At 47.4% G+C, this 21,426-nt stretch overlaps 1 protein-coding gene across 24 annotated transcripts in view; it reads right to left on the reverse strand.

The window, feature by feature from the left end:
* The window catches only part of FGGY (FGGY carbohydrate kinase domain containing), a 378,492-nt gene that overhangs the window by 319,828 nt on the left and 37,238 nt on the right, over window positions 1-21,426 (reverse strand). For 23 of the 24 annotated variants that reach the window (XM_014844657.3, XM_070509784.1, XM_070509761.1 and 20 more), the window contains one exon: window positions 18,531-18,682. In XM_014844657.3, coding sequence (XP_014700143.1) covers window positions 18,531-18,682 — 152 coding nt within the window. Of the gene's footprint in view, window positions 1-13,544; window positions 13,566-18,530; window positions 18,683-21,426 lie in introns of those variants that run through there. The other variant, XM_070509785.1, reaches the window with a different exon arrangement.

A 21,426-nucleotide genomic window follows, 5' to 3' on the forward strand; every position in this document is an offset into this window, starting at 1 on the left:
GACCTCTTTTCTATCTCCTGCCTCTGTGGAGGCTCACGCCTCCTCTTGGACTGACTTTCTCATCTTCTCCTATGATCAAACTTCTAGCTTTCATTCGAATCCATCCAGCTCCAATGTCGCCTTTTCAGTGGAGCCCTCCCTGCCCTACTGTCCCCTAATTATACATTCACGTGCCTAAACTCACCTCGAGATGACAACCTCCTGGAGGGCAAACGCCAGCTAACTCGTGGCCAAAAAAAAGCAAAAAGTTTCAGGAGGTATAAAGAAATTTAAAGTCAGATCCTTTTAAAAGAAAATTACAGTGAAGCTGGAGAAAGATGTGTGCAAAGGAAAAGGTAATTAATAAGATGATGTATGACAATAACGTAATGAGCCTGATACAAGGCTGGGTGAGTCAGCCCCATAACGCTATCACAGGATTTTGTGTGTGGCCGTATATCTGCCTGCAGTGAGGAACACAGACAGGGCTCAGAGCGGGAAGGGCTCGGGGCTGGGCGGCCAGAAGAGGCTTCACGGAGAGACATTTGAGCTGAAGCCGGCAGGTCAAGCAGAATAGATATCTATGCTCCTGCTGAGGGTGGCCCCCAGAAACAAAAATCTGAAACGACAGGATCGATGACCCCACTAGAGGAGGGTTTAACGGTTCCTTCATAGAATTTTTTTGTAAAGTGAGATAATTCCATTGTATAATTTAAATTATTTAATTTTCCAGAACTGGATAAATACATGCATTCCCCCCACCCCCCCTGAAGTTCTACTATTGTACAGAAAGGTACGTTTATAATCCACACTAGAGCTGATTTCCCAGACATAAAAATGTTCTCATTTCCATGAAAACGGATCCTAGTCAGCAAAGCTGACTTTGCCCAGGAAGGTGACAGCCCCACGCATCAGGAAATCAGGGCTCTGGTGTGTGGGCTCAGAACTCCGGAGTCAGGCGGACCCGAGTGTGACCGCTGCCCTCAGCACCTGCCAGCTGTGCAGCTTTAGGCAAATCAACTTCTCTAAGCCCCAGTTTCTTCAACTGGCATAAGTCTAGCATCCCCTCAAAGGACGCTGTGAGAACTAAACGAAACAATGCAGAGCGCCTGGTAGGCCAAGAAGGTCCACTCTAACCACTGCCACAGAGCTGCGTACTTTTCAAAGCACTTTGACAAGCATGATCTCATCTGATCTGCAGAATTCTCTAAGGCAGAGAAAGCAAGAAACTATAAACCTCAGCTTGCAGGTTAACAAACTAAAACCCAGAAAGGGACCAGGACTGCTCAAGGTTGCGTGGGAAGACAGACTTGGATCAGACCTGCAACGACCAGTGCTGCCAGTTGTGGCGTCTGCCTCCCAAACGGGAGCCAGAATGCACAGGCGCTGGGAGGAAGGCAGAGAAGCCGTGCTGACTAGACAGCACACTTCCCGTGGTGGCACTGCCCATGGGCGGGGGGCAGGGAAGAAGGAAGGGAGGGGTCCTCATATGAAGAGCAGGCTTTGGAATGGGTTAGAAGGTCTGTGGGCAGATGTGAAAAAAAGCAGACAGTGGGGACGAGAGGAAGTCATCCAGAACGCCGCCCTCTCCTGGATCCCATCATGCCTTCTCACTGCTGTTCTGTCTTGACCTTCTTGAGCTCCTTTTCCTTGGTCACCTGTTAAATGTGGAAGTTCCCAGAATTGCTGCCTCACTCAACTCACTGCTCACATGCTGCCTGGGCAATCTCAATTCCTCCCGCGGTTCCAAACAACCACAAGTTAAATATCGCCCGATCTCAACTCCAAACTCTCCTCTGAGACGTGTCCCCTGGACGACCCGCTGCACCTCTAACTCCACATGCCCAAAACAGAACTGTCATTTTCCCCAGATGTTTCCCCCTCCTTGATTTTCTACGTCAGTCGATCCAGTTACCTAAGGAGTCATCTTCTACTTCTCTCTCTCTCTCATTCCTTACATCCAATCACCCTTCTAATTAAACTGCAAATTAATTCATGAAGAGGTTCCCACTGCTCCACTCTCTATTAGTCAGGGTTCTCCAAAGAAAGAGAACCAATAGAAGATTTGCATATATCTGCAAATACACACACACACACACACACACACACACACACAGATGTAGATGAAGAGATTTACCACAAGGGTTGGCTCACACACTTATGGAGGCTGAAGAAGTCCCAAGTTCCGCAGTTGGCAAGCTAGACGTCCAGAAGCTCCAGTCTGAGTCTGAAGGCCTGAGAACTAGCAGAGCTGACAGTATAAATTCTAGTCCGCAGGCCAACAGCCTTGAGACCCAAGAAGAGCCCATGTTTCAGTTCGAGTCTGAAGCAGGCAAAGACTGATGTCCCAGCTCAAAGCAGTCAGGCAGGGGGAGTCCCCTCTTACCAGCCTTTTTGTTCTATTCAGGTCTTCAATTGTTTAGATGAGGGCAGTCTACTTTACTCAGTTTACCGATTCAAATGTTAATGTCATCCAGAGACACCCTCACAGACACACTCAGAATAATGCTTGCCCAGACGTCTAGTCACCTCGTGGTCCAGTCCAGCTGACACATAAAATTAACCGTCACACCCATCTTCACTGTCTCATTCTCAGTCCATCGGTTCTATCACCTGGATTATTGCTAACACACCTGTGGTAAACTACAGATGTGGCCACAATTCTTTCCCTCCCTGTATCCATGTCCTTTGCAATATGACTCCCTAGCTCTTCCCATTAAGAGGTGAACCTATCTCTCCATTTAAACTGGACCTGGCTTTATGACTTGCTTTGACCAATGGAATGGAGCAGAAGTGCTACTGTGCCACTTCTGAATCAAGGCCTCAAAAGCCCTGGCTTTTGTCTTCTTGGAATACAATGCTGCCAGGTGAGGCAGCTCAGGCTGACCTGCTAGAGGATGAGAGGCCATGTGGAGCAGAAACAAACCATCCCAGCCAAGGCTCCAGACACACAAGATGGCTGAGCAAAGCCAAAATCAGCAAACCCTACCCAGCCGACCTTCCATAGACTCTTGAATGAATTCAGCAGAAACCAGAAAAACCATTTGCCTTAGCCCATCACAAATTACCAACCTGCAAAGTTATGAGGTAAATAAATGGTTCAGTTTTTACTCCATTAAAGGTGGTTTGTTACACAGCAAACCTAACTGATACAGCCCCTAACTTTCAAATCTTACCCCCTTCAACTCGCACCCTCTACATAGCCAATTAGAATACAACAGCCTATGTAAAACGTACATTTTCACATTCAATAAGTATTTCCTTGGCAGGTATAGGCACTGTGCTCAGTGCCAGAGAAACAAGAGCAAACAGCAGACACAGCCCCCACAAACACACACAAGGCGCTTTCAATCTAGTATACTTTGCACCCTTCAAATTTCTACCACTTTGGAGTGAAAGATCAAATTCATCAACAAGGCATTCCTGCTCCATGTCTTACTCTCTAGCCCTATCTCTGGTCACTCTGAGATACTACCCTAGGATCAGCCACATAAACTGTGCTTTTGCTCACCGTTCTGTCTTTACTCACAGTGCACCCTATCTGAAATACCTTCCTTCTTTCACCCTGATCAGCACGTACTCATCATACAGGACTCAACTCTAGCGGTACCCACTCCATTAGCGGGGTTAGGTGCTCCCACACGGTGGGCCCACGGTCCTCGCTGAATATCCTATCACAGCTCTTCCCTTCCCTGTTCGCGTGTCCGTCCCCCTCACTGGACTGGAAGCTCCCAGGAGGCAAGGACTGTGTTCTTTCAGTCTGTCTACTCCTAGGACCTAGCACTGTATGGATACAGAGATGATGAATAATGTTAGCTGGTGAATGAATAAAGAGATGAATGAGAAGAGGTGTGCAAGCTAAATAGGAGTTTGTGAAAATGGAAATAAGGAAGGCGTAGGGACAAATGCATGAGGTCTTGAATCAGAACTGCCCCAGTTTTCCTTTTCTCATTCAAGTAATGGCTTTGCATAGTCTCTCTTAAGAGCAGAGACATATTCTAGCCAAGCCAGACTGCCAGGAAGAGAAATGGTCTTCTCAGGGTGAGCAGGTCCTTTGGAGAAGTTTCATTTTAATTGGAAAATGGATTCATTCACTTCCTGGCTTGGACTCCTGCGTCAGTGCAGCACCATGCTGAACGGCTGCCAGGCCCCACTGGAGGGGGGCTGTGGCGGGAAGAGAGCTCCATCAAATGATGAGTGCTCTGGAACATCTGAGGACAACCTAGCGTCGGCTCCAGGCTGGCTCACATGGATGCCCCCTCCTCTTTCTTCCCTAAATGTCCTTCAACCCAAAATTTACTCATCCCCAACCCAGAAAGGATGGCTGTACTTTACTGTTCCACCTGGCTTTTTGGGGGGTGCTTACTTGGGTGGATATATATCCTTCCTTGTTCATTTATACCACTGTGCAGAGTTCCACTGTCATTTCTTGTAGGGCACAAAGTCCACGACTGAGAAATTCCCTCACTGCTCCACTAGTAGAAGATGATCAGAACTTTATAAACTCTTCCTTATGATGGGTGTTCCACAGTCCAACATCACAGAAGACACTCCTCCTCAGAACCTATCGTGCATCTTTGGTGAAGGGTCCTCGTGGAGGGCACTGACCACTGTAAGGTTATTGTGACCTGGCTCCAGCTTGCTCTCTAGCCTCACCTCTCAACATGTTCACCTGACAGCAACCCTACTGTCCCGGATTCTCCACAGGGACTGACCCATGACAGCTGTGGCAATGCAGAATGCTGCTCTACACCGAGCGGCCTTTGCACGCCTGCTGCCTCTTCTCCAGAGCCAGGCTGAGGGGGCACACCCTGGCCCTCACACTCCACAGCCGCGTGACCTTGGGAAAGCCACCTAACTACTCTTCACTTCCACTTCCTTATCCTGTAATAATTACAGAGAACAAATCCACCAACCACACCGTACAGCTGTAAGGGAAGAAAGGAGCAAATGTATGCGAGGCATTTAGAACAGCATCGAGCACAGAGGAAGCGCTTCTTAAATAACTGTTCTTCTAGTTGGAATGTCAGGTCCACACATTTCCATCTTCAGGAAGGTGAAGGGGCTTTGGAGATGGACACACCTTAATTCAAGCCTGGGTTCTCCTATGTGGTACCTAACGTCTATGGGTCTCACTTCGTTGATTTACAGCAATGTTTAACTCACACTATTGTTAGCAGGATTCAATTTAATAAGGTTGTACACATTACTGTGCCCATCCTGGCACATCCCCAGTAAATCTTAGTTTCCTCCACAATCCTTACTCTTCTCAAATTATATGGGGGCCCATCCGTCTCCTCTACTAGACTCTTAGCTCCTTTCAGGGAGGGACTATAATTTATTCATCTGTATCCCCAGAGTTAACATGAGATAACTGCTTCTCAAATGCAATGCTTATTGACCACGCAACCATGTGTCTGTCTGTCCTGATCTGTGGCCAGGCGTGTGCTGGGTATGAAGGTACACCATGAAAGGCAGGGATATACCAGTCCCAATCCTCAGGTTGCTTCTTGGCTAGGTGGAGCAAAGAGTCTGCATGTGAAACATCCAGCAGGAACGTATAAGTAGTCCAGAATAATTCAAGGTTGAAAATACCCGATTTATAAACTAAGAATGCTGCATGGTCATGAAGGAAAGACTCGGCTGTGGGCAGGTGGCAGAGGAAAGGTGTTACTTAGGACACAGTGTCTGACCTCAGTGTGAAGGGAAGACGGAGACTAAGGGAAATGGGATGGAGGGCAGTCCAAGTCAACTGCCTGAGCAACGGTGCAGAAAGCAGCATCAGCCGTTCCCTGGCCACGGAGAAGGACCCTGAGAAGGTCAGTCTGAGGGACGCGTGTGGAAGTGCAGGAAGAAGAGCACCTGGATTTGTGTCAGTCAGAAGAGAAGGTGCCACCATCAGCCGCTGGGCAGAGGTGATCTGTGGATGCAGCCACACCAGGGTGGGAAGTCTCGAGGGCAGAAGAGACAGCAGGCAGGAGGACCAGTTAGTTCCTATGCAAATTTCGGACACAGAGAGAAGAGAAAGAGCATAGGAACAGGAAGGAAGAAAGGAAAAGGGAGGCAAAAGAAGAGACGAGCAAGAAAGAAAATGAAACAGGAAAGATTAGAAAAGCAAGGAGAGGAAAATAAAGACAGACGTGAAAGATGGGCAAAGAGAGAAAGGGAAGGTGGGGTGAAGAGAAAGAATAGGTTAAACGGAGAATGGAATAAAATGAGAAAGACCAGAAAAGGAAGTAAGAGAGAAAGACAGAAGAAAAACAGAAAAATGAAAAAGATGAGTGGACAGCAGCGGCAGCACCCCGACGATGTCCCTGAGGAGACAAGATGCGAAGAAGGCAGGGCAGGAGGCAGGGCCCTGCTCGTGGTCTGCGCATGGTCTCTCCTCCAGGGAATGAAGTCATGGCTGATGTCACCGCCTCTGAGTCACAGGCCCACCAAAACAGGGGTGGAAAGGGCCCTGCCTGGTGCTCAGTCCCACCCTCCCAGACAGGAGGGGTTAATTCATACTTTAATCTCTGGGGCACTGTCTCGTCTGGCCCTGAGATGACTGAAGGAGGAAAGCGTCTCCTTCTGCCCAGGAGGACACCGTAGCCACATAAGCACTTGGAGCTCATCTTCACTGAGTTCCCAGGTCCAGGCCCCTGAGATGGCAGTCAGAAAAAGCACAGCCAATAGCTTCCAGCTCTTCTCTGGTTATGGCTAGGGTACACTGGCTCCATCCCACTGTGTCCAGAAAGGAAATTCTCATAATAAATACTACTGAATACACACAAGGGACTCAAAAGGTGCTTTCTGACTGACTCACTGAACATTTTTCTCATATTCTAAGCTCTCAGCACACTTTACCTGCAGCACACAGAGGTCCCGTTTCCTCAGACTGCCAGACCTTTACCCAAGCCGTTCCACCTACCCGGCCTGCCTTTGGCAAGCATCCACCCGGGTGCTTCCCTATGCCAACCCATCCATTGGCCCCCCGCCTCTGTCTCCTCTTCCTGACTCCCCTCCCCCATCCAGGAGTGTTTCCAGAGGGACCTACTTCCATTCCTCTTATGGGGCACTGTGACTTCATTCCTGCCCCTCTTCTTGGACGGGAGCAGCCTGAGGACTGGGACTCTGTTTTGTTTACTGCTTTACTCCCAGAATTTAATAAAAAGTACCTGGTATAAAATAAATTTTCAATAAATATTTGCTGAATGAATGAATGTCCTTGATCAACTCTGGCAGAAACTGACTAGCACCACCCTATCTTTAGACACTTGGAAACCTGCACCGTTCTTTCAGCCAGCGTCCTGAGAATGCGCACTCCTGAGGACAATGCTCTAGAAGCTACTACTAACAGTGCAAGTGAAGCTGCTCTGGAAGCAGGTGCCTGGGATGGCTCAGGACGGACTGGGTCCCCCACTCCCCACTGCTGGGCCTGGGAGCTGCTGCGGAAGGACCGCAGGCACGACTGAGACTTGGGTTGGAGGGCCAGCCCCACCGCTCACTCTCTCCACCTGCCCCACCTGCCCCAACGGGAACAATGCCCGCTCCCAAGCCGCCACAGAGACTGAGCACAGACAAAAAGCAAAGCGCCCGTCCCCAAACAGTGAGAACTCGTCCATGCTCTCTTGGCTTTTTCACCTGCATCTAGAGATAAGCATATGAAAAATAGACCTCACTAATTTTCTTCCTCAAAATCAACTTCTGTCATAATCATCAACTGAAAATACATCACTCCACCAGCATGCTACAACGTACCAAATACCTTCTGAGACTTAATATTGCCTTCAACACCATTTTATAGGCAAGAAGTGCCCACAAGTGAAGCAAATTGCCCAAGATCATGCAGACAGTAAGTGAAAAGCTGGGGTGAAACGCTGGGCCGCTTGAACTACAAACCCAACACTCCTTCACCACTGGCCGGCAGCTGCTTCCCAGGCCATGCGAGGTGCTCAGCAAACACTTGCACAGTGACTCACTCCCTCAGGTCCCTGGGCTGGTCTCTGACTGGCCGCCAGAGCCAGACCACACGCCTCCACACCAGGACAACTGCGGCAGGCTTCACTCCGGTCCCAGTGCTCTTGTCTTAGGTGTGCAGAGTGCCAGCACTGAAGGACAGCTTCAGGGGCCATGGAGGCCAGCTGTTCTGAGACACCGGCCAGGGACTAGTGCTAGTCCACGGCCAATAACTTGCACTAATCAGTCGTGAAGTAATAATAATAAAAATAATATTAGGGAAGATGAAATCCTTATTATTAATAATATTATGAATAATTAATTGGTAAAAAGATCTTATTTCTTAATGGCTTGCTTTGCTTTCCTTGGGCAAGCTCCAACACGCCACACATGTAGCATTACTGGGAGAAAATGTCTGTCTGTATCACAGTTCAGACCCTTCAGCAAAACCCTAAGGAGAGACAGAGGCCAGGAGGGCAGAGCCACTAGAAGGCAAGCGGCTCTCTAATTTCCTCTGAGCGCTCCTTAGTCTTGCATTTGTGTGTGTGTGTTGAGGAAGACTGGCCCTGAGCTAACATCTGTGGCCAATCTTGCTCTTTTTTTGCTTGAGGAAGATTGCTGCTGAGCTAACATCTGTGCCTCTCTTCCTCTATTTCATGTGGGATGCTGCCACAGTGTGGCTTGACAAGTGGTGCTAGGTCAACACCCAGGACCCAAACCCGCGAACCTTGGGCTGCTGAAGCAGAGCATGTGAACTTAACTGCTACACCACTGGGCCAGCTCCTCTAGTCTTGCATTGTTGAGCCAGAAGACACTGACCGTTGAGACTGCAAAGCCTGGAAGCCAGACTAAAGCAGCTCTTTGAGAGGGTATGGGTTTGGGTTTGATGGGGCTGCAGGGTTGAGATCACACTTTCTTTTATTACTGAAGTCTCTCACGAGTTTTACCTAGGCCATAGCCTCTCCATACAGGAAGGATTCAGAGAAACATTGGCTTTTATGGGGGGCCCTGAATCACTTTACCTGTCAACCAGCAAAGTGGCCAGAGCCCAGTGCATAGAGACAAGTCTTAAGTGAGGTCCTGGCTGCAGACGTACTTCCAGGACCCCTGGGTGCAGAAGAGGCAGGGAACTAGCTGAGTCATTTATTCATTCTTTCAAACTACAAACATTGAAGGTGAATGCATAGGGAAGGAGCAGCCCAGCTCTGTAAGAGGCAACTCTAATGTGCTGGAGCACAGAGAAAAGAGGAATGGGCCAGAACTGCATAGTGGAGGGGATCTCAGGTCTCACCCAGTCTCAAGCATGATCCTTTAATGGTGAGCCTAACTTAGGATAACTTTGATAACTTCTTTATTCTAGAGTTCATATTTATCTGAAAAATTCAAGTCAGACAAAGGTGTTATCTGGGCCTTGAAGCTTACATTAGGAGGACAGCTCTGTCTCCCGAGGCATCTCATCCACAGAGCAGACGGGGCCCCCGCTGATGAAGGCTGCAGTATGACTAGCTAACCTTTACAACTCCTTTCTAACTCATTTCCTAGAGTTAGAAAATCCAAGTTTGCATTCCAGCATTGGCAGAAGTCACAGAACCAGTAAGGGTCATCTACTTAACTCCCTCATCCTCAGGTTCTTTATCTGCAAAGGAAGTGATAACATCTACCTCACAGGATCTCCATAGAAATAAGCAGCAAGCCGACTGAAAAGTACACGGTAGATCTTTAATAAACTCTCGGGCAGGTGTTGATGATGTTGGGAGACAGCAGTCAAACAGGGTCAATATCTCAAGTAGAATTTAGGAAGTATCTCAGAAAGGTAAAATCTTTTATGTTTCAAACTGCTTTCACAAGTGTAATGATGTCTCAGCTTACTCACAAAACTTCAGGTGGGGTGATGGATGGATAGAGGGACAGATGGCTGGACATACATGTGATCCGGGATAAAGCAAGTACAATAAAATGGCAATGGTGGGATCTAGTGACGTTCTGAGTGTTCACTGGAAAATTCTTTTGACTAGCCTGTATGTTTGAAAATTCTGTCACAGCCTCTTGCTCCTAGACTTGGGAGCTCCCCAAGATAAAGGTGGCTTCCACCCTCCTCCCCATCACCAGGCACAATGCCTTCTACAGATCAGTCACTAGACGAAAGTTGGTTTCACTGACTAAATGAATATGGCCTGACAATAGCAGCACAGTTATTCTCATTTCAAAGATAATGGAACCAAAACAAGGGTAAAACCAACCCATATGCTCAGAGAAATGAGCTTTACTTACCCTTCCAGAAGAATCCCCTGTCCTGCATCTTTTCTGACTCTGGCCTGCCTCCCTTGCCCCAATCAACATCTATCTACCCTGAGCCTCCGGAGTTCAAAAGTGACAGTTCACCTCAACAAGGTCGACCGTGCTAAGGAGCTCCTGTATCATGACATACATTAAATGCATCGTCTTTTTTAGTGTCTTTTATAAAGACAATATTTTCCTCCGATAGGTGTGACCTCCACTTTAGCCACAGTGAGAAAAGGATCTTGTTCAATTTTTGTTTTACATCAAATCGCATCATGAAGGCATAAAGCCAGCCAAACTTAGCAATCTTTCTCTTGCCTCTCTGGTTAAAAACACCTGGATGCAGCTGACATCCCCGCACGGCAGTCAGCAAGGCTAGCAGCAAGGATGCTGGTCCCGTGGGCTTGACTACTATAGCCGCGATTCTGGCTCTGACCAGGAAATATGAATTCATTTACTAACACTCATTGAGTAGGTTCTCAATGCCAAGCACTGTTTGGCTCTGGGGCTGCAGCAGCCGGGCATTGAGAGAGTCGGTTCTCACTCATGGAGCTCAGAATCCACCAAAGCAAACGAGAGAGGGACACGGCACAGAAGGAGAAAACCAAGACAGGATCAAGCGCTAAACGGGCCTTCATGAAGACCCAGTCCTGACGCCTGTGGACAAGGAATTTCATCTCAGGAGGCTTGTTGTGGTCGTCTGTAAAACATGGCAAATAGTAACATCTATCTCACAAGGCCATGTCATAGACCAAATAAAGAAAATAGATGTCAAAGTCTGCCATAAGCCATAAAGTAAAATACAAAATATAGTGTTGCAATAACAGCTGACATTTATCAAATGTTACTAGATATTAGGCCAAGCCCCTTTTTTGGTCTGCTTTTTAAATTTTTTTGTTGGACTATAAAACTATAAGAATACATCACATATTTGGCATAAGTCAAATATGCCAATGTAAGGATGATAAGGAAAGACTGCTCTGTCCAGGTAAAGGAAGGAGACCATCAGCCTCAACACTCCATATATTCAGTCACAAGCCCTGTTGATGGGCAGACCACCCTGGAGAGAAAATCTACAACAGATGCCCTAATAACAGCCGAGAATGCCGTCCACATAGCTCAAGGGCCGCGAGGAATCTGGTCTGAACGTCACAGGGTCCCGGCGTAAAACCCTCAGAAGAGGCAGTTTGATTCAGTAGATGAGTCTTGGATTCTCTTAGAGGCTGAAGGGAGCAACGTAAAGGGGTTATCCGCCTCAAGAGCACAAAGCCGCAGCAGAGAGCCCGGAGGACACACTGCCTCAGTCTAGGGCCTTCACTTCACACACAAAACAAGCTGTGACTCAAGCAACAGGACTGCAGCCAAGGGGTGGCTCTGGGGTGGAAAGAAACAGTAATACTCCAAACTTCCTCTTCCACAGTGAGGAAGAAAAAATTAACTTATGCTTAGCCTGCAACGGGTCTTTACTTTGGGAGGAAACTATTGGACAGACACACCCAACATCAAAAATGGCATGACAAATGATTTCATAAGTTCATCCATCCATCCATCCATCCGTTCAAATATTTACTGAGTTACTAGTGTTAGATACTAAGCAGTGCCGTCGGTGCTAGGGGCACAGAGATAAAGGGGGCACAGTATCGTGTGATAAACTCCAGGGTACAGGTGTGAGGATCCCATCAGGGACAGAAGGAAGGACCCTAATCAACACTCGAGAAAGTCAAGGAAGGAGAAAGTGAAGCAAGGCTCCCTGGAGTCTTGAATCCGTGTAAGTTTTCCCAAGTGAAGGAAGAAATTACTATAATTTTGCCAGGCAGAAGGAAAAGCCTGAGGAAAGACCCAGGGGTGTGAGAGAAAACAGGTACGGTGTTCTCAGAGCCACTGACCAAGGACTTCACCGCCTGGAAGGTCTTTCCATTTCTCTGAGCAGTTTGTTACAGGAAAAGCAATGATGGATTCCTTGAACAAATTCCCACAGCCTGGGCCTCAAATCCAAATGCCTGGAGGGTGGAGCCGGACAAGCAGGCTGGGCAGCAGGCTGGGTGGGGACTCTGTGGAACGAAGGACACTTGCTCCTTCTAAAGGCGGCAGCTCGCACTCAGCTCTGGCCAATTCCTTCCACGTGGGAATGTGGGCCCAGGACTGCTGAGTCCTTTTGTTATTTTTGCTAGAGAAGCAGAAAATCTGGCGCCTTTTCTGGTAAAATTTCTTACTTTTTAAATGTTGGAAACTAATTAAAAAAATTTTTTTCAAGCACAGGGTGGGTCAAACAAAACCCATCTGGGGACCAGATTCAGCCTGTGGGTGCCAGCCTGTAGCCTGGGCACGCAGGAAGAAACAAGCGCCCTCGACAACAGGCAGGGAGGGCCAGTGGACAGAGCCCAGGAGCTGGAGGCAGGCTGGAGTGGCCGTGAATCCTGGCCCCCTTCTCGCTTCTTGTGTAGCTTTCAGGAAGCCACTTAAGCACTCTGGGTCTTGTTTTCCTCATCTGTATAATGGGATGAGAACACTCTGCTGACTGAAGGGCTTAGAGGAAATACTGCATACGAAGCCCCTCGTGCAGTGCTTCTTAGGAGAACAAGCCCAAGAAGAAGAAAAACATCTCATGCTAAATGATAAAGTTTTGTCCACCAGAAAGGTTAGCTATGATGACAAGATTATTTTTTAATGGAAAATTACTAAGAAGTAATAAAAACATGAACATTGTGTTATAACAGTAGCAAACTATTCCAATCATGGACAGGGTCCCATTATTAACGCCTTTTGTATACACAGCCAGTGTGTTTTCTATACCGAGAATTTCTTAAAACAAATGCATCTGTAAGACTGCACATTCAGTCTTATAATTTTTTCCCTTTGGCATTATAGCATACTTTGTAGTTGCTATACAAATATTTATCTACCCAGTACATAAGCCAGAGCGTTTCTTTTTAAGTCATAAAACAGATCATGTCACACCCATGCTTAAAATCCATCAACTGTTTCCCAATGCTCTTAGAATAAAATCCGAATTCCAGCCCATGGCCTCAAGGCCAGGCAGCCTCACCTGCTCCTCCCCTCCCAGCCCTGTGACCTCCTTAGCTGACCTCACAGGTGCTCTCCTCCCCTCCATGAATCTCCTGCTCCCTCCTCCTGCAAATCTCATCATTCAGGTCAAACAAAACCTCCCCAGAGAGAACATGCTAGCCATGCCAAATCTGTTCACCTGTGTTTTCCTTCACAGCATTTTCCAGAAAACAAAATCACTTTGTACACCTATTTGTCTCCTTGTCTACTTTCTGCCTTTCTACACTGGAATCTAAGCTCCCAGAAGCCGACCCAGGGCTGTCCTCTGTCTCGCTCACCTGCATCCCGAGTGCCATCACAGCGCCCATCCCAGAGGGGACACGCAAGCAGCATTTGTTAAATGAAAACAGGAACCCACTACCCATTGTTCCCAGCCTAGGGTCCTCCTGAAGCCACCACTTCCAAGTTTCTCCCCTGACTACCCTATCCAACTGGTGCAGGGCAAACGCTTGAAGGGGCAGCAGAGTGAAGCGATGATGAGCTCACACTCTGCATCTGAAATGCCAAGGTTCAATCCCAGCCTTGCCATTTATCAGCCGAGTGACCTTGGGCAAGTTGCTTAACATCTCTGAGCCCATTTTATCACCTGTAAATGATAATACTTATTTCATAAGGTGGTTGTGAGGATTAGATAAGTCTAACATAGATGAAATGCTTAGAAAAGTGCTAGATATATAATAAGCACTCTACACACTTGAGATACTGTTCTCACCTATTTCCTTATTCGCTTCTTATTGCTTAGTCGATCTATATATTTCCTCTCCAATCATACTGTAATTTCTTGAAGGCAGAGGCCACTTCTGGGTTCCCACAGTGAACTGCACAGGCCCCCACAGGATGGGGAGGGGCAGAGTTGTGGGATGGCTCTCGAGGCAGGTTTGCTTACACAGTATCAGACGATGAGGAAGTCATTTCACTTCTGTAAGCTTCCATTTCCTCATTCACAAAAAGAGATAATATCTACCCCACAAGACTGGTATGAAGATTAAATAAAACAATCCCTGTAAAATAAAACAATTCTGGGGCTGGAGGCAACAGAGAATTTTAGAGGAAACAAGGAGACAGTCTCTGGTAAAGCAATGTGCTTCGCGGCTCAAAGCTGGCTGCCTCCTGGTACCGGTATCGCATATGGATACGGGTGATCCAAAGAGACAAATGACTCTGAAAACACGCTTTGTGATCTTCCACTGTCTATTTTCTATGATTGTCTCTGACAACTTTATGGTGGTTTTTAGACGCTTTCCTTAGCTATTAGTCAAACAGGAAAAAGATACCACTGATTACAGCCAGCAACATGAAATGAGATATTCTAGTGTTTAAAATTCTCTCAGTTGGTGAGAGGACGTTACTGACATATCCATCAGCAGAGACAAACATTTTTAAACACAATGGAAATGAAAATTAAAAGTACTGTTTGAATATCTACTGTATAGGGCGCTTCACCAGCATCTGAGTACATTACAGTAATTCCGCAACGCTGAGGTGGCTATCTTCATTTCACAGCTAAGCACACTGTGGCTCAGAGAAGTTGACTCAGCTTGTCTAAGGTCCCCGAATTGGTAAATGGTGGAGAAAGATTTAAATGCAAGTGTGTTTGGCTCAAATCCTTTCCTTTTTTGTTTCAGAACTGTGTTCCATCTCCCAGAGTTCCTCAGCATCCTGTCTTAGCTCTGCTGCTAAGATCTGATGAATGCAGGTGAGCAGTACAGACCTACGCGTGGAATTTAAAGTCAGAGTAACCCACAGGGAAAGACTATAGTTTCTATCACATTGCCATTAAAAAGGAAATGGTGCATTTCAAAGAAAGGAATTTACATTGTTTACCTTTCATAAAGTTTCAAGATGAGAAGAAACCCAAAGACAAGAGAACAGATGTTACTACATCCTCAAGAAAAAGGAAAGAATAGGCCAGGCAAGGCACTAAAAGTAAGTGGGAGGCCTCTTATTGATAGAAGGGACCAGGACCAGGCTTTCCTGACCTCTAACAGAGTTTTCTCATCAACATTCCTACTGAAAAGCACTTGGCTGCCACCTTCCACAGCTAGACACCTCTCTAGACACCCAAACTCCAGGTTTCTCCAAAGAATCTACATATACAGGAAAAGTCACATTAGAACCAATCAGAGCATCATTTACTCATTTTCCCAGTATGTTATCAGGGGACCAGAAGCAGAGGGATATGGACTGGGGAGATGGGAGCAGCAGACATATTTTCTAAATCCATCAACAAAATCTTCTGACATTCCAGTCAGTTGTTTCCAGACCTTGGGAAGGAACAATGAAAATCTCAAACTATAAAATGATTAGCTTTCTGCTCTACTGACAACGGCAAAATGAGGCAATGAGTTAAAAGACCGACTGGAATATCTCCATGTAGCCCCTACAAGCCAGTTAATCATCTCCATCAACACTGGGCTGTCAGGACTGGCATCAGCCCGTCAACTCTCTTGACCTTCCTCAGTCTGCGCCTTGTTACCCTACAATCTTTCATGTTTATAAAGATAGGAGACCCCAGCTGTTCCGGCCTGACAGAACTGAATTTACATTTGGCCTTCATTAAGAGGAGAGTCAGAATCATTGAGACCAAATGGGAAAGCCAGACTGCTAGGGGTTATGAAAAATTCAAATGGCATTTTTCCTTTTATCTGACAATTCTTATTAAGGAGACATACGTCAACCCGAAACACACAAACCTTAAATGTAAAGGACAGGATTAAAATTCCACATTGTGGGACGAGGACCCAAGTGACTTTGCCCAAGAGCTACGGTGGTCCTAGTGCATCACTCCTGTCTACTGAGAAGTCTGAACCCCACACTCTGCCCAGCTCCCTGTGACGTGTGATTCCAGGCTCAGGACAAGGGACACATGAACAGCAGCAACACTGAAGGGAGTGGCCAGCTCTGCTCCTCCGTCTGGCTCACCCCTCACGGCCACTCAGCCTCAGCATCCTGCTGATGTGATCTCCTCCACCCCATGGCGCCTTCTCATGTGAAGGACAGCAACAGGCCCTCACTGTGCCACTAAATTATTCAAAGCACCTACTGAGTACCTACTATGTGCTAGGGGTAGGGGCACAGCCATGAACAAAACGACATGATCTCCACCCTCCTGTGGGTCCCAACGGTTGGAGGGGCCAGCATTACACAGATCATCACAGGAACTGACACATCACCAATTTATGAAAGACACCATGAAGTAAAATTAAAAGTGCAGTGACAAGAGACCTCTGACTTACTCGAGGGTCAGGAAAGGCTTTTCTAGGGATTTGACAACAAAGCTGGGATCTAAATGATGGCTTAGAAGCAGTGGTGATTGGAGGGAAGACTACTTGGGGCAGAAGGCAGAGCATCACGTTGTCAAGACCAGTGGTCAGCAGGCTTTTTCTCCAACGGTCCAGAGAGTACATATTTTCAGCTCTGCAGGCCATACAGTCTCTATCTCAGCTACTCAGCTCCGTCACTGTCATGCAAAAGCAGCCAGTGACAATACACAAATGCATGAGTGTGGCTGTGCTCTAATTAAACTTTATTTGTGGCCACTAAAATTGTAATTTCATATAATTTTCACAAGTCACAAAATAGTCTTCTTTTGATGCTCGCTCAACCACGTGACGATGTAAGACCCATTCTTAGCTCCCAGGACATCCAACAACAGGCAGCAGGCCAGAGGTTGCCACAGGCCGCAGTTTGCCAACCCCCTGGTCAAGACTCGGAGGTGGCAAAGAACTGGGTGTGTGTGAGGCCCACTGAGTGGATCCCTGTGGATGGATTAGAGTGGGCCAGGTGAGGGCACACAGCAAGCGGAGAGGGAAGGTCAAGTGGCATCCCTCACCATCTTCTGGGCCATGTTACAAATTCTGGAATTTACCCTAAGAGCAGTAGGCTTAAATTCTGGCTCTCCCATGTGTTTGGGAAAGTCACATAACCCTCCCTCTCAGCCTCAGTTTCCCATGCTGCCCACCAGCCAGAGCCTGTCAGGACTACATCAGTCCCCGGCTGCAGAGCACAGAGAGGACCACGGGGCGCTGTGGAGTTCTACACTCCGACGCCTACGCCAGCGTACATTGGGATCAAGGTTTCAAACTGGTCAGTCCAACTCTCTCACTTTATAGATGGAAAAAGTGAGGCTTGGGATGAGAACTGCTTTGCCCAAAGTCACACAATGTGACGTCAGTAGAATCAGAATTAGAATCCTGAAACCCTACGTATTCAAACTCTTAGAAGTCTTTCTACAAATTAAAGCTTACAAAACAGATAAATGTACACAGCAGCTAACAAGGAAGCCAGCCTTGATTACTCATGACCTTTTTGCTTATCTCCCTCCTGCCCCACGTGGTGATCCAGGGACACCTTCTCGACACCCTCTGCTCCCCAACCCCACACACATCTCGAGTAACCCAAGACTCAGACCACCTGAAGCCTCAGAGCCGGTAAACGAGTCAGGCCAGGGCTTACTCCTTCAATGGACTCCCTCCTAACCAGACCACCGAGGGGTTTTCAAGCCCCCGGTTCCCAGAGGACTTGCACTTGCTCACACGCACATCTCTAATGGGAAGCACGAAGCTGACGTCACCACTCTCCACAATCCATGAAGGATCATAACATCTGGAAATGGGAACCATCCAAGTGCTCTGTCCGCGATCTCCATCGCACTCAAGGACAGGCAAGCTCCAGTGCAGGTGAGGCGAGAAGAGCGGACCCTACACGCCACCAAGGCCACAGAGCAGTCACTGGGGCTGAGCGCACATGAGAAAGAAAGTTCTGGTCAGAAGATCTGGACTTAAATGCCAGCTCCGCCACTTTCACATTGGAATGTAATCAACCTCTCTGAGTCCCAGTCGAGAACTGGATATGAAGAGAGTCGATTTTGGAGTCAGCCAGTCCTGGGTTCAAATCCTGACTCTGTCACGGACTTAGTGTGCCACTGCGGGTGAGCTGGTTAATCTCCATTAGCTTTAGTTTTCTTGTCTGCAAAATACAGACACCCCATCCCCCAAAAAAACCTACTTCATAGGGTTGCTGTTAGGATTCAAAGAGAGAATCTGTGTCAAATACTTATCACTGGGCCTTGCATGAGTCAAGCATATTAAAACAGCAATGATTTAACTGCAACCTAATCAATAAAATGGGAACTACCTTCCTCAAAGAGTTGCTGGGAAAAATCAAACATAATGGACTTGAGCAGGGTGGCTGGACAGACAGAGCCACAATAAATGGAATCCTCTGCTGTTATTAGCGGCCTCTCCTCAACCCTATGCACTCACCTCTTTTAGCCACAGAAGTTTTGGGGCCTGCATCTCCACAGACATGACACCCCCGACGTACTGCAGGACGCTGTGCTGGGTTTCGTTGATCCTGTGGACCTGACTGACCGCCCGGTGGTCCAGCCACATGATGATGTTTCGACGGGAATCCCCTAGAAAGGAGACAAAGACACATGCACGTTCTTATCCTTCTAACTCAAGGGGCACTATGGCTGCCCCAGGGCACAGACGGCATGACTGCCATAGTTTCAGACATCCACAGTGAAGCCGGCAGGAGCGCCACCAACACTGTTCAGGGCCCTCCACCCCAGCCCTGCGTCTTCCCTCAGGAGACGTGTCCTTTGAATACAGGGTGAGGCGTCTGCACTTGAACCCGTAAGACCCGCCAATCAATCGTAGCGTCACTCATTCTCTCTCCACTTCTCCCCTCCTCCTACCCTTTCTGTTCTAGAAAACTTTTCTGGGTATATATTCAGGAAAAAGCCTACGAAGTAAGCCTAAAGTATTTTTTCAGCTTTTTAAGATCTGTCTCCTTTCAACATGGACAAACATTTCAATGGAATAATACACCTAATAGATGTACACAACAGCTTTCATCCGCTCATATTCCCATTTCTTCTGGTCACTTAATTAAAATCAGTTAATTTAGGTGTTTTCTCCGTGCTTGGTTGGTTGGCTTGGTGGAGCGGGACGCACTGGAATCGTTTCAGTTTGGGAATCGTTCGGATCTAACAGGGAGTGCTGATTCTTGCAGTTACAGGCAGAGACGTATTGAGAAAGTTATTAAGCTTTTCTCAGCCTAAGCGCCCCTATCTATAAGACAGGGATAACAGCACCTAACGGCACACAGGGTTAACCGAGACTTTCATTCGTGGAACAAAGATAATGTGCACGCAGGGTATGATAAGTGCCTATCACAGAGCAGGCTGTCAAGAGGAATACATCACAGGGACAGAACTGAAACCAGCCGGAAAAGGGGCGTGAGCACGGCCCCTCACGTCCTACCTCCACTGCCGCAGCCCCAGGCGCCTGGCTGCCCCCCTGCCTTCCCCGCCTCTGCTCACTCATCACGCACACTGGGCTGAGCGGCACTCTCCCCATCCTCGGCCTCCGCAGAAGGCCAATGCACAGGACAACAATGAATACACCTGGGAGACGATAAAAGAGAAAGACAAACGGGCCCAACGGTAACCGAGCCAGGCACTTCACACATTATTTATTCAATAGCAAAATCACCGTAGCAATTATATAACTTTGTTAATAACACACGTTTATAAAGCTCTGCGCGTGTGCGTCCCAGGCCCTGAGCTGCACACCTGACACACACCATCTCACTTAACTGTCAGAACAACTCTCTGACCTCGGTCACTTTAACAAACTGACTGCAAGGCAGAGGACATGCCCACTGTCTCACGGCCGGGAGAAGCACGAAATGTGCTGTGAATCAGATCTGTGCAGAGAGCGGAAAAATAAACTGGGAAAACAAATGTGTACCTGAGCAACCTGCTACACATATCAACATGAATAATGATACCAGCTGGGATATTTTTAAGCACAATATGTGTATACTGTCCATTGTTGCGGGTACACATACGCTGTCAGAGCACAGGAACAACGTGCCACTGAACACCAACCACAGAAGAGCGCTCCCCTGCTGGGCGGGTGCGGGGGGAGGCAAGGGCTGAAGCTTCAAGTAGTTGTTTCTTTTAAAAAAAAGACTTGTGGGGGGCGGCCTGGTGGTACAGCGGTTAAGTTTGCATGCTCCACTTGGGCAGCCTGGGGTTTCAAAGGCTGAGACCCCAGGCACAGACCTACACACCACTCGTCAAGCCATGTTGAGGCAGCATCCCACATACAAAATAGAGGAAGACTGGCACAGATGTTAGCTCAGAGCCAATCTTCCTCATAAGAAAAAAAAAGGAAAGGAAAAAAAAGAGATGACAAACATGGCCAAATTTCATCTGTTTATCATCAGTAGTGAGTACAGAGGAGGCTGTTATTTTCCTTACTCTTCCATATCTTTCAAAAACAATTTTTAAAACATAAAGAAATGACAACCTAAGAAAATATCAAAATTAGGTCATCGTCATCCTACTGAGGCAAGGACTCAGTCACTGGTTTGCCTGCCTGGCGAGATTTCAGGTCCCAGCAAAGCTCCTCAGACAATAGCAATACTTTGCAAACAACAGCAAGTACATGAGACCTTCCATACGCACAACAGAGATTTTCTCTAAACAGCTGAGTGATTACAGCGCATGACAGAACTGCTTAAAGCACTGCTTCTCAGCTCTGGTTGCATGTTCGAGTCACCTGGAGCAGACTAAAAATACTGAGGTCCAGGTCACATTCCAGAATCACCATGGGATCCGAATGTGGGTTTGTGGGCACACACACATCCACACACGCAGATGCACAGAGTATGGGGATGTGGGCACATGCACGTCCACACACGCACATGCACAGAGTGTGGGGGTGTGGGCACACACACACGTCCACATACACACATGCACAGACTATGGGTGTGTGGGCACACACACGTCCACACATGCACATGCAACATGTGGGTGTTGAGGGTAACAATATCAGTCTTGCTTCTTAAATAATGTATAAAATGTACCTGCAGCTGCTTTAAGACAAACACCTGTCTAAACTTTCACCTGTAAAGACAGCCTCGCGCCCCCCCCCCCCAGGTACGACCGCCTCTCCATGAAGAGCCTCTCAACATGCAGTCAGAATCACACAATGAGAACTGCATGGAATCGATTACTTTACTATGTTTATCATTATTAATTAATAATTTTCATTGTAGACAGAAACCTGGAATTTAACCTCTTTTCAGAAAATCACAAATGAATGACTCCACTGAAAGGTTACCCATCTCTTATTAAGCATCTAC

The sequence above is a fragment of the Equus asinus genome, chromosome 5 (genome assembly GCF_041296235.1).
Source record: "Equus asinus isolate D_3611 breed Donkey chromosome 5, EquAss-T2T_v2, whole genome shotgun sequence".
Classification (NCBI taxonomy): domain Eukaryota; kingdom Metazoa; phylum Chordata; class Mammalia; order Perissodactyla; family Equidae; genus Equus; species Equus asinus.